The sequence below is a fragment of the Epinephelus fuscoguttatus genome, linkage group LG12, assembly GCF_011397635.1.
Source record: "Epinephelus fuscoguttatus linkage group LG12, E.fuscoguttatus.final_Chr_v1".
Classification (NCBI taxonomy): domain Eukaryota; kingdom Metazoa; phylum Chordata; class Actinopteri; order Perciformes; family Serranidae; genus Epinephelus; species Epinephelus fuscoguttatus.
The window spans coordinates 21926143-21940146 of record NC_064763.1 but is presented as its reverse complement, the minus strand read 5'-3'; the positions used below and the strand labels follow the sequence as shown (position 1 = coordinate 21940146).

Sequence of the window (14004 nt, the reverse complement as noted above, 5' to 3'; positions counted from 1 at the left end):
AAAGATACTAGGCGTGTATTTTTTCCCAAAGGAGAATAAATATTATTTTCACTAAGATCAATATTGAGTCCAGTTGATCTCTTCTGTATCTGATTGAATATCAAAACTTTCCATTTCAACCCTATGAATACCCACAGTGCACTTTGTTGCAGCTAAAACAAACCGAGTCACTCAGACTATATCAGCTCATTTACAAACCTATTCTGCAATAAAACAGTTTCAGATTCAGGTTCTGATCATAAATTATTTGAATCTGTGACACCATTAACGAAACAAGCACTGGTTCAGGGCTTTATTTGTACAGCTGTGCGACCACTCATAAACTTTTAGACTTTTACTGAACCATGAATTATTTCAACTCATCATATAAAGAGGTTTATTATTTCTACTAAAGGTGCAGCAGGGTGAAATAAAAGATGAAACTTCTTCCTGCTGTCAAGATAGAGAATGTCCATTGTGGTGGGTGGGTGTTCAAATTGATCAATTAAAAACACAAAAATAAAAAACATAAAAACCAGATTCAAGTAAGTTCTTGAGATTTTGGCTTTATATTCAAAAGTGATCACAAAGATATTAATTATAATCAATTCTTCCTCCAAATATTGTAATGTTCATATTCAGCTTTTATTTTATTTTATTTTTTTTAAAAAAAAGTGCATTTCAACACCAAAAAGGTTGAAAACTGTGTCGGTAAAAAAACGCTTTGATACAAAACAAAATCCATTAAAAAATGTTTTCCCCTTAACACTGTCATAATTATCATTGTGTTTTCAGATGATTGATTGTCCAAAAAATGATCTCTCTGTCTGCCAATCTACAACTCATCCAATCAGTGAATTCATACATATTCATACTCATACTCAACAGTCTGCGCACAAGTCCTCACTTGGATCATAAAGTCTCCGCTTGACCTTTCTGTGCTTATTTTTTGTGTTATTGTCGGGTGACAACATTTCAGCTTTAGAGAGAGAAGCCTCTGATGACACGGGGCTGCTGGGAACAGCTGATGGCTTATTACGCTCCTTCTTTTTCTTTTCTCTGGGCTCCAGCTCAGCGGGCTCGGTCAACAATTTCCCCTCACGCAAAACATCATCAGTGGGTTTCTTTTTCTTCTTCTTTTTCTTGTGCGTCACATCATTTAAAGCCAGATTCTCAGTCGTAGTGCTGTCAAGAGACATTTCAGCACTCGGACTATGTTTGCCTTTTGTCTTATTCAGCGAAGATGTGACTGGTTCAGCATCGTCAGTGGCAGCTGGTGGATCCTGTTGTATTAAATGATCTTTAAACTTCTTCTTCCTCTTCAACACCACAGCCTCATCAGGAGGAGAAAGTCCTGTATCAGCTGCACTTTCATATCTTTTCACAGTTGTCACTGCCTCACTTTCATTTCCTGCATGTTTCTTTTTCCTTTTCACCCCCGTGTCAGTGGTTTCGGGTGTAAAGTTCTGACATTTTTCGTTTGCTTCCTCAAAATGCGGCTTTTCCACGCTGTCCTGTGCTACCGACTCCTTCCTCTTCCTTTTCTTTTTCACGATGCCATTAAGTTCCTCCGAACAACCAGCGCTGACACCGGGTTTTTCTGTACCCGAGACACGAGACTGCGGTGGAGAGTTTTGCTCCCCATGTGTCTGAGCGTCATTTTCCTTTGCATCAGCAACAAGGAAGGATGAGGTCCTCCTCTCTTCCTTTTCCTGCACAGACACTGAATCATCGCTTTGTGCCACACCGTCTTCGGAGATACCCCTACTACATATTTCACTCTTTTTCTTTTTCGACACCAGTTCAGTATTTTGGTCCTCAATGCCTTCCTCTGTTTTCTGGGTATCACCTATATTCTCAACCTTTTCTTTTTGTTCAGGAGAGTCAAAGATATTCTCAAAGATAGCTTTCTTCACTTTCAGTGACATCCCCGAACCTTTAGCCGAAGTTACAGAATTATCAATGCTAAAGTTCACATCTGCATCCTCTTCTCCATGCTGAGTTGCATCATGAGACGACGACTGCCGCTTCTTTTTGTGCTTCTTCTTTTTGACATGGCTGAATGTTTCTTGGGAAGAAGCTGCAGCACTTTCTAAACAATTTCCAGGTTCCTCCAACTGTTCTGTCAATATGGGCTGCAGATTTGAAGTCCTATTCAACGCCTCCTCCTCTTCATGTTCCTCTGTAATTGCAGCCTCCTCTTCTTTTTTCCTTTTCTTCTTTTTCTTCTTCTTTACCTCATCATTTAGAGGTTCAGCGACTGTGCTGGACTGTAGCTGCTCAATGTCCTCACCACTTCTTTTACTCTTCTTCTTGCCGCCTTCCTCCGCTCTCACATCAGATTCCAAGTTTCCATCCTCTTCCTGTTCGACATTTTCTGCTGCAGGCTTATTCTTTTTTCTCTTCTTTTTCTTATGTTTTGGATCGGGAGTGTCTCCCTCGTCCTGTCTCGGGGTGTTATCATTGTGCGACGAGTTCACACACGTTGCAGCGTGCAGACCCTCCGGCTCTTCCGGACTCTGGCCCTTTCCTTCTTCTACACCTTCATTATCTCCTTTGTCTGTCTTCTTCTTTTTCCTCTTCTTTGGAAGATGTTCTCTTTCAGGTCCGTCCCCTGCCTGTCCTGTCGCAAACGTGTCATCTGTGTGGAGAACATCAGTTTGAGGCTCTGCTACAGGTGTGGATGCTTCTCCCCCCTTTTGTGTGGTTGGTCTTGGACTTCTCGGAAGCTCACATGGCTCACAAACTGTAGCATCGCTGTCGTCGCACAGCTCTTCCTCTGTTGCTTTTCGCTGAAACGTGAGGCGTTTCTTTGCCTTCAGTATTTCACTTTGGGCCAGAGAGCTTCTGTCAGTTGTTGTGTGTTCATTGATCCTCACCTTCTGGACCAAACCTCTATGAGTGGGCTCTCCTTTATCAGAGCAGTCTGTATCTGAAAGTATTGGTACATCTTTCAATAAGGCCGCCTTCACTGTTTTTTTGCTTAACGTTTTAGTTTGTCCTCCTCGCACGGTTTCTTTTCCGGCATTACCAGCTTTCCTCCTCCTCTGCTGATTTGACTGGCTGCCCCAGATTTGCTTTGCTTTTGATAGTGCCATGAAACGTTTCCTCTCCTGTAAGATGACACACAGATTAAAACAAAGTTCCAAAACAAAAATTGCAATAATGCCACATTGCCACTGCATGGTTCAGCTTGACCTGACCCACTTTTAGTATCAGGTCCTCTTATCTTTACTCAGTTCTCTCCACTGTGGATAGTATCCCCTCAGTGTCTGTGGGGTTCTCAGTTGATTGCCATAACAACTGTGAATGAAACCGCCCTCAACGGGACATTCATTAAATCCTTTTATAAGCAACCATGTCTGTACCTCTCAATTGTACGGCGTAGTTTTGTAGAGCTACATTTTCAAAAAATCTGGGTCGAATGAATAACAAAATTGCGGTCACTATTGATGGTAGCTTGGCTATTTATAAATGGTTGGTTTGTGTAAGTCTAAGATGTCCCATGTTGGGCTAGTCACGATTCTCTCTGACCAATCAGTGGTCTGCAGTGTCTCAACTCCATCTTCTAGTATCGGCTCAGCTCTCTTGGAACTTCAACTGCAATGGTGCCAAAAATGTACCAGGTTTCAAGTACAATCAACAACATTTGCCAATGGAAAACCAAAACAGTGAGCTGAGATGCAGAGAGCTTTAACATACAGTGGAAATGCAGCATAAAATGCAAGATCTGAACAGCCTGCTTACCACCACTTTGATGTCTTCATCTTCTGCTTTACCTTCGTCCTCTCTGTAACAGAACATGTGTGTTTTATTACCAATCAATCAATCAATCAAACAAACTGAGGGGCAGGCCCACTAAGGGGAGCCTGGAGTTATAAAAGTTTGTGAAAAGAACTGCCAGGTAAATGTAAAGCAAACGATGAATCTCCATCAAACGTCACACCTACTGAACAAGACAATGAGACGAAGCATATCTGACTCAAAGTATTAGCTACTGATGGTACGAAGCCAAAAAAGTTAAGATGGCACTTGGAGACTTCACATCCCTAACACAAAGAGGAGCCTGTTGATACCTTAACTGTCTCCTACGAAGTACCCTGCAGTGCTGCTCAGTGTAAAAAGCCACACACTGAAGGTGTAGGATTACAGGTCTATAAGTAAAAGTGAGTATTTTTATATCTTTGTATTTTAAGACTGGGCTGGGGGGCTTGAAAATATTGTTTAACTACATAAGGTGGGCCCTGCAAAAAAGGTTTGGGAACTACTTGGTTAGCGGAATTTAAACATCTTAAAACATGAATATATTTAAATAAATGAAAAAATGATGATAACTTAAATAATGTCCATAAAGTGTTCCAAAGAAAAGACAGGCTAAACGGGTAGATTTAAAGTTTACGTTTAGAGGTATAAACACTTTGTCTCCTGATGACAGCACCAAGGGCTAACATGTATAGATTAACCCTTTGAAACGTGGAACAACATCACGTTTCTTGTGCTGCTTTCAGATGCCTCTTGCAAGTATTCAAACCTTTGAACCCTGAACAAGTTGGTGTGATTTCTTTCAATAAAATAATTTATGGGGCTCCCCAAGGATCAATTTTAGGGCCACTACTTTTTAAACCTAAACCTTAAATTGGCTTGATTTCTTCTAAAAACATGGGGAAAAAGGCAATGAGCAACTTGATAAGAAATGTCCAACAAATAAAGAGAAAGATTTAAGAATATTAAAAAAAAACAAAACAAAGAAATAAAATCTAGGGAAAAACTATATTATTATTATTATTATTATTATTATTATTACATTTTAAAATAATGTTACGGAATTATTGTAATTTTTAAGCACTCTTTCCAAATCATTTCTCTGTTAGTTTGTTTTAACTTTCCTTCTTTCTTTCTTTTTTATTCTACTAATTTTTTTCATTTTGATTTTCTCTCCTGCAAATTTTTTCGGGTCATTTCATCTTTTGTTGCTCACTGCCTTCTTCCCATGTTTTTAGAAGAAATCAAGACAATTTCCTTTGGTGTCAATGTTTTTTTTTTGCACATACAATTTTTACTTTGCACTAAATATGCTCACTTTTTATCCACTGCTCATTATTATTATTATTATTATTATTATTATTATTATTATTATTTATTGCTGTTTCTTGTATTTCTTGTACTTTTTTTGCATGCCTAGTTTTTTAAGTTTTTAAATTTTGAAATCTTTAATCTCACTCTTTTCCCTTGACTGTTGTGACAGTGGAATTTTTCCAATTGTGGGATCAATAAAGGTGTATCTTATTTTATCTTAAAAAGTAGTGGCCCTAAAACTGATCTTTGGGGAACCCCATAAATTATTTTATTGTAAATTATAAGCAACAGACACCTCTGCTCCAGCTGCTCCGGACCAACTTATCAGGTCAGGTAGCATCAAAACCAAAATTTCACTGGCATCTAAATGTATCTTAATCCAATCAACTATGTTACTAGGGCCGTCTTTGTACAATAAGCTCGAAAACCAGACTGACACATTGCTAAATTATTGTTTTATTTAAGGAAAATATTTAATTATGTGAATATGGACACCTTTTTCCTAAAATTATACTTAAAAAGGTAACATGAGATATTAGTCAGCTACTGGGTGTTGGTGGACAAAGGCTAATATTTAAAAAGAACACATGTAACTTCAAGTAAAGCATGAATATTCCTTGACATAAACTCACTCTGACAGTGGAGATATGTCCTCCCCATCGATGTCAACAGTTGGTAAAGATGACTCCAGATCCTCTGCTCTTTGGTAGCTCTGCCACAGCTCTCTGACACATTTAAAGAAGCCTCCCATCACATAATTCTGTAAAAATAAAAAAGTATTTAGCTCTAAATAACGTTTGCAAAGCCTTTGTTAAATGATCGTGTAGAGGCTAAGCCAATGCTTCAAGCCACTGAGGCATTTCAACAGGAAACCTCATTGATGCGCTTTTACTTTACCATGACGGATGAATGAGAGTCCACTTGCTTTTCAGTTACGATGCACACAAGTCCATTTATTTCACATCTCATTCTTTAAATCACACATTCTCACACAACACATCAGCTCGGAGCATAACGTGTTGCTGTACAGTGGTCAAAAACTGTTTTTCCTGTTCCGGCTGGAAACACCTGACGAGCCACAAAGGTTCCTAGGCTATATAGGCTAACCCGCCAATCACAGTTAGACCATAACACACAAACAATTAACATAATCTGCTCTTACAGATCGTGTATTTGAGTATTAGTTATCCTTACATGAAGGCTTCCGTTCTGGGCAGGTAGCAGATTGCGTCTGGACTTCTCTGGGAAGAAAGGGAACCTGTATTTTGGCAGGGTGTATTTCTTTCTTCTCCTTTCTTTGCCTGTTTTGGATTCTTCGGGGGAAGCGGACGATGAGTTGTTCTCGTCGCTTTCTTTATGATCTCCAGGAGATGTGAGGTTTGACCTCAAGCTGTGGTGACCTCGTCGTCTCCCTGACCTCACAGGCTCAGGTACTGCCTTCTGAGTTATGAACAGGCTGTCTCCTGAATCGCTGCAGAGACACAACAACAGAAGTCAAACTGGAGCATTTTCAGGCTGCTGTAATAGGAGGGGCTGCATCAGGGTCGTTCCTGATACGCAGCAACATTCACAACTTCAAAAAAAAGAAAAGGTGGATTTTTCATGTTTTGCATTATATAAGAATAGTGACACGTTTAACTGTTTATGGTAGTTTTATATGGGTAGTTCTTGTAAAAGTTGATTATTCCGCACTGGGGACATGATAATATGAGCACATGTACACAAACAAACAAACAAACAAACTCAGTTAAGATTGATTCACGGGAACAGAAGTGTTGCTGCATTACAGGAATGGACCATCATAATCATCATCATCGTTGTGACCTGTGAGGAGCATCCTTACCTGTCTGCATCAGCAGCTTCCTCAAATAACGTTACTTCATTCTGTCTGCTGTGTCCCTCGTTAGACTCAAGATACCGCGATATTTTCTCCACGTAGTCTGGAGGGGATGTTTCCAGCACAATGTGGCATGACTGGCCCGATACTACATCAGCTAAAGCATCAGACTGAGTGAAAGCAAGAGAGTTACGCACTCCGGTCATTGCGTAGTTTAGCTGAAGACACCGCCAAAGTAGCGGAGGTCTTCATTGGCAGGAAATAGTGAGAAATTAGATCCGTTTGATGTTTCCGACGAAAATGTTTTAGTTTTAAAGTTCCGCTTTAGACGCACAATATTAATTATTAACCAAACAGTTCACTGATATCATATAACAACATGTACCTGCACCAAAACAAAGTAAAAAACAAAAAGAGTAGACACTACACATGTGGTTCTGCGTCGACCAGGAAGTGTTTTAGTGTCATCGATGTGACGTATAATCATCTGACCAATCACCAAAGAGGAGGAAGAAAGCACTCAAAAAAACAAGAGGCTTCACTGTTTGTACTTCCGTTTTCGACTGCGTCGGCTCCCACAATAGCTTTGAGTTGTTTTTATTAATTTTTCTCCACATAAATAAGTAAATGTGACATGTATTTAATGAGCACCACTGGATTCAAACTCCATTTGCTGATGAAGTCCATGAGATGATGTTATAATGTCATTGTACAAATGAATACAACTATAGCTCATTAGATGAACACAAGTTGTTTATATCAGTCTTTTTATGTGATATTACTATAGGAAAAATTATTTTCATATGCCAGAGTTCAAATATCAACCCAAAATTGAATTATTTTAGGTTTATAAGTATGCCTACTTTACTTCCTGAAACTGATTTATTACAATGTTACCCATGAACAAAATACAGTATCCAAATTCTACTCAAGGACAAAGGTTTTGTTTCAGTATCAGGCAGGGGTCTGGGGGTCCGAAGCCAAGACATTTTGAGCTCTACTGAACACTTCATTTCCTGCAATCTGGTGAAGTTTTTGCATCCTTGTACCCTTTCTGCATCAGTTTAGTAGACGTGCCATGGTACTTCCTGCTTCAGTCATGCATAGTCGCTTTATCTTCTGTCTGTTTTATAGATTGCTAACATTGCAATTGCATCTTGGGGTCTTGTTCATGTGTGAGGGTAGAATGGAGAATGAGATGGATCAGTGTTTTGGTGCGGCCACTGCAGTGATGCAGAGCTGAGCTGGAAGGCAAAGCTTTCGATATACTGGTCCATCTATGTCCCAACCCTCACCTACGGTCATGAGCTCTGGGGAGTGACCGAAAGAATGACATCACGGATACAAGCGGCTGAAATGAGTTTCCTCCGTGGGGTGGCTGGACTCAGCCTTACAGATAGGGTAAGGAGCTCGGACATCTGGAGGGAGCTCGGAGTAGAGCCGCTGCTCCTTCATGTCGAAAGGGGTCACTTGAGGTGGTTCGGGCATCTGATCAGGATCCTCCTGGGCGCCTCCTGTTAGAGGTATTCTGGGCATGTCCCAGGGGCTGCATGGATGGATGCAAACATTGCCTTTGAGGTTGCATACTGCCACCCGCTACTTTATGTATTTAAGTCATTGTTGCATCCCTGAGTCATGTTTTCGCTCTTTCTCTTGAACTCAGTGGTTGTTTTCGTTGTTACTAGTTGTTGAATGTTAGATTGTGGTTACTGTGCTTAATGTTGCTGTAATTTGAAGCGCTCTCTGATATAAGAATTCCCATCAGGATAAACAAAGTTGAAGTGACATGGACTGAACTGAATTAAACTGACTATGATTGCATTTATTTCACACAGATAAACTGGCTGCATGGGCGAGGAAACATCATCTGTGACAGGAACTCTCTTGTAAGTATTTACTCTTTGGCTGAACTTCTACAGTAGATCAGTCCCGTGGTTTGTACAGTCGATTTTTCCTCCACTGTTCCTGTGAGCTGGTACATTCAGTATCAGCCTTCAAGCACAGTCATAATGGCAGATATTAGCAAAACCGAAAAGGTTCAGCTGCACGCTCCAGACTTGGAGGAACTCCGTGGTGGTAAGGGCTTCAGCTTTGATGCGCAGACAAAGTTGCACAGGCATGTTGATAAAGAGAGCGTAGTAAATACTTTTTCCTGGTTGCAGTGCTACAAACAGGACTGGAAGACAACTTTGCTGAAGTTCAGGTGAGGGTTGTGGAGTGCCCTGATCTCACAGAGGAGCCTTTCTACTTCCCTGTCAAAGGTAACAGATCAAGTACTCAAATGTCTCATGCATGCCCTACATACATGTGTATTTAGTTCATTCATTCACAGGTTGACACTTTGTTAACCCTCACACTCCCAAACCAAAAACTGCATGTTTCTAATACGTCCATCAGTCTGTCTTTATCTTAACACATGGCTGCTGCTTCAGAATTACCAGGACTATCTGAAAGTGAAGATTTATTTGCAGGTTGCATTAAATATCTGTGTTTGATTAGGCTATATGTCCATGCAGAATTTATATTCACCCACTTTTTATAAAATGCATTGCTTTAGAATCGTGAAGTTGTCAATTATGATAGCTAGTTATAGAACAGCAATCCAGCTAGTCAGCACAAAAGTACTCAGAACTTTGCCCCAAGGAAAGGTAGCAATACCACAGTAAAAAAAAAATGACTTAAGCACAAGCATCAACATAGGCTTAAAGTGCCTAAAGTAAAAGCTGTCCTCCCAGAATGGGTCAATTCAGAATTATATATATCACTCGATTATAATTATTGATGCATTAATGTGTGAGCATCACTGATGTTGCAGCTGCAGGTGGGGCTATTTTTTTGTATTTTATATATCCTCCTTAGACCTGAACTTTTGTTTGGTATGCATTATTCATTTCTCCTTGCTATTTTGGATCAGTAGGACCAGATAAGTATGCAAAAACTAAACACTGTCAATGATAATAAGGTCCCAATGTCCTCTAACGAGACCTTAACAATGTCCTAATGTCCTCTAAAGAGTACTTCCTTGGTCAAATCTGTTGCCATGTCAAACTACAAACATTATTAATCATAAATAAACAAGTTTCAACCATAACATGTGATCAGGTTTTGGACCTCGTCCACTTTTGTGTCGGGATCGGCTGCAGACTGACTTGGCAGAGATGGCTGCCATCTTGTTTTTCCCTGGATTAGTGTATTGTGCTCTTACTACCACTAGATGGCACAAAAAAGTGTCCACGAACAAGGACAACAGGTCTGAGTTAAGTAGAATGAAGTGTAAGGTCACGTAAACCCAAAATGTGATGCCCACATATGAGGACACAGGGTCTCAGGAGGTTATACTGCTGGAGTATCTATAATAATACATCCTAATTTTGAGGTGGCTCGACACAGTCCCAAGTAGAATGGGACACAGCCTAATTTTGAAGCTCATAAAACAGGTGGATTGCCATAATGACGCACAAAGAGGGGTTACAAATAAGCATGATAGACCAGGGTTACTGATAAGTTCATTAAGAGTGGGATAGACCAGGTAATTTGTTTGCAAGCGTTGCTTAAACATTGGGTAGGATACCAGCATTCCACTGAGACTGAGGGTTTTACATGTAGTTGAAGGCCTACCTGATATGTGTCATGTTGTTTTTCATGTCACCTCATGCTGTAGGCTTGTGTGGAAAGCCTCGCATCACTGATGTTGGTGGTGTGCCGTACCTGGTTCCGTTGGTTCATAAGGACAAGGTAGTCTTAATGAGAATATTGCTTTGAGATAATGATCAATGGCCCGTAGCGAAAGGGATTAATATATTGTTGTCTCTCCTCCTCTTCCTCTCAGGAATACAACATGAACACTGTATCAAAGGAGGTGGAGCTGCCAGGAGCCTTCATCCTCGGTGCAGGAGCTGCTCCCTCCAGAATTGTTGGAATGAACGCAGAGGTTAATCATTTTTTACCCCCTGTATCTAACTGAAAGCTGCAAACAAGTTTCTCAGTGCAGGCTATGTTAAATAATGGAGAAATAGAATGTAAAGAGTTGGAGTACGCAGAAGCTGATGGACTAAATGTTCTCGTCCACAGCTGATGCCTCTGGTTCTGACCGAAGCGGAGGGGAGGCCTGCAGTCAACAGCAGCTACTTCTCCTCCATCAATCCAGTCGATGGCCAGTGTCTGCAAGAAAAGTACAGTGACAAATTCTCTGACTGCAACTTTGGACTGCTGGGCAATCTGTACGCTTGTGAAGGCAAGTCTGGAAAGGTAATGTGTCTCCTCTGATCAAACAAGATCTGCAGCTTTTTGTCTTTGAGAAGATGACTGCATTGAGGTTCCTCCAAAAATGTGATGTCATTATTGCCTCTGCTTTTGGCAAATAATGAACATCTCTGGTTGTATATGAACTTAAAGATAAATGAGTAACCTCCCTGAAGTTGTTGTGTGTGACCTTCAGCCCCGTCACATGTGTGCTCCCAACATTTAAACGGGTAAACCTTAATAAAAGGGTAGTGACTGCACAAGCTGAGCTGTGGTGCCCTCTTCACCTGTGCACCTCCGCAGGTCATAGAGGTGAGGGCCAAGAAGAGGACGGGAGGTGACAGTCTTGTGACCGCCATGAGGACGACTCTGGAAGGTCACTACCCGGATAAAAGCCTGGCTCTGGGAGGCACCTTCATCATCCAGAAAGGGAAGGCTAAAATCCACATCATGGTAAATATTGGACATGACACAGAAGGTGTGATCTCTGACAGTTGCATGAATTGATTTATCTCTGTGTGTCTGATCGTCGATAGCCGAGAGAGTTCTCAGTCTGCCCGCTCAACACCAACGATGACGTCAACAACTGGCTTAAGCACTTCGAGGTCAGAGCCCCGCTCATCTGCCAGTCGGTGCTGGTATCCAGAGACCCTGTAAGTCAAGCAAACGCACTCATCTCAACGAGATAAATGTCTATAGTCAAGAAAACTCTCTGGCACACCAATTTGAGGAGGGAGGTTTAGTAGGTGGATGATTTCAATATCCAATATGTCTCCCTAAATCCTACAAACTAGACCTTTAAGAGAGTTTTGAGGTGAGAATATATTCGATACGCTCCTCATTTGCAAAATCAGCTGCCTTGTAATGATTCATGTGTTTGCTGTGTATCCAGGGTTTGGACCTGCGGGTGGAGCACACCCACTGCTTCAGCCACCACGGAGAGGGTGGCCACTACTACATAGACACCACACCGGACACTGTGGAGTACCTGGGCTACTTCGTGCCTGCAGAGTATGTCTACCGCATCGACAGGCCCAAAGACACCCATGGAGTCGGACGAGATTGAAGGACGCATAAATGAACGAATGATATTTGCAGCACAGCATCTCTTAATGATCTAGATGATTCAAGCAGTGTATGATTCATGTGAGGTTTTTGTATTCTAAAATACACAGAAACTTAGAATTTTTAAATGAAAATGCGTCATAACTGTAAATCTTTCCTCTATCACAAATCTAAAAAAGCCTTATACATTTCGTATGTAATAAACAGTGTTGAATCTGGATCCTCTTGCTTGGTTGTTCACTGAATGCTGTAGTAATGTGCAACTCGCTACCTCTAAAAGAATACTTAATCTGGGACCTTGAACTACAGAGTTGCCTGCCAACTCCATCATGATAAAAAAATTGTGCAAGACAGTTGAAAGCAGGCAGTTGCAGTAATATCTGTGCCCTGTTTGCACGGGGTGAAAATAAGGACAATCATTTTAAAGGCCCTACACACCACCTATGCACACCACACACAGGTGTTTTCACTTATTTGGTTAATTAGGCCTCTTTTCAAGACGATGGGGATGTGCGCAAAGTATGCTCAGTTGATCTCTAATATCTCTCACAGTTGTATTTCTAACTGATTGGAGGTGAAAACACTTGAAAAGCCATCAGGTGAAAAACTAGATGTCACAACAGAGGCTACATTTGCATGACTGTAAAGTATCACCTTTATACTGGGTTTAAAGCTAAAATCAGCTTCTGTGTTTCACACTGTTTTGAGAGGCCACATGCGGATTGTCAACACTGGACATGACATGACAAATTAAGTTTGACCACATCTACTCTATAACAAAGGCTCATTTACAAACCCCATCTGGTATTTTGTTCCTCCCAAAATGAGTTTCAGGTTCACTCTGCTGCCTTAGTCCTTATTCATGCTGGAGCCTATCCCAGCTGACACTGGGTGAGAGGCAGGGTACACCCTGGACAGGTCACCAGACTATCACAGGGCTGACACATAGAGACAGACAACCATTCACACTCACATTCACACCTACAGGCAATGTAGAGTCACCAATTAACCTGCATGTCTTTGGACTGTGGGAGGAAGCTGGAGTACCTGGAGAAAACCCACGCTGACACAGGAGAACATGCAATCTCCACACAGAAGGGCTCCCCCACCCCGGGTTCGAACCCTCTTGCTGTGAGGCGACAATGCTAACAACGGCAGTTATGACACTGAGTAATGGCAAAAAAAAGTTAAAATTATGATGTCAGACTGAAGTTGACCTTTGACCCTTTAGATATAAAATACCATCACTTCATCATTTTATTCTATTAGACATTTGTGGGTGACCTTTGACTACCAAAATCCAATCAGTTCAGAGTCCCCACGCTGACAAAGGGAGAATATGCAAACTCTGCACAGAAGGGCTCCTCCTGGGATTAAACCAGGAACCCTCTTGCTGTGAGGCAACAGTGCTAACCACTACACCACCGTGCTGCCTATTGATATATATATATGATACATGTGATATATATATATATTTTTTATAGATTTTTAAGAAATATTTTATTGTAATTTTCATGTATTCTATATTTATGTCTCTGGATTTTTATAAAAGGTGACTTGCTTTATTTCTGAATTTTGTTTTCTTTTATTTTTTCTTTTTAATCTATTTTTTAAAAAATATAATTTAATATGTTTGTATCATGCACCAGTACTCCAAATAAAATTTCTTATATGTGAAAAATATTTTACAATGAACCGGATTCTGATCCTGACCATATCAGTGTACTGTTTGGTTTCATTAAGTGAATAATAAATGGTTTTAATTTGTCTTTTTTCAAATCTGAGTCTGGTAAATTAAGATAAGA

At 40.6% G+C, this 14004-nt stretch overlaps 2 protein-coding genes across 2 annotated transcripts; one reads left to right on the top strand and one right to left on the bottom strand.

The window, feature by feature from the left end:
* Window positions 1–288: 288 nt before the first annotated feature.
* Window positions 289–7414, bottom strand: LOC125898273 (E3 ubiquitin-protein ligase RBBP6-like). Its single transcript, XM_049592038.1, has 5 exons — window positions 6899–7414; window positions 6250–6526; window positions 5688–5815; window positions 3727–3769; window positions 289–3092 (listed from the first exon to the last, which is right to left on the bottom strand). The coding sequence occupies exons 1-5, from the start codon at window positions 7096–7098 to the stop codon at window positions 861–863; spliced, it is 2880 nt and encodes a 959-aa protein (XP_049447995.1). The 5' UTR covers window positions 7099–7414; the 3' UTR covers window positions 289–860.
* A 1397-nt stretch (window positions 7415–8811) lies between these two features.
* On the top strand, window positions 8812–12419 carry lg12h11orf54 (linkage group 12 C11orf54 homolog). The gene is made up of 8 exons (XM_049592047.1): window positions 8812–8968; window positions 9055–9153; window positions 10554–10627; window positions 10722–10823; window positions 10964–11140; window positions 11438–11587; window positions 11671–11787; window positions 12027–12419. Exons 1-8 carry the CDS (start codon window positions 8902–8904, stop codon window positions 12198–12200), a joined length of 960 nt encoding a protein of 319 aa, XP_049448004.1. The 5' UTR covers window positions 8812–8901; the 3' UTR covers window positions 12201–12419.
* Window positions 12420–14004: the final 1585 nt, after the last annotated feature.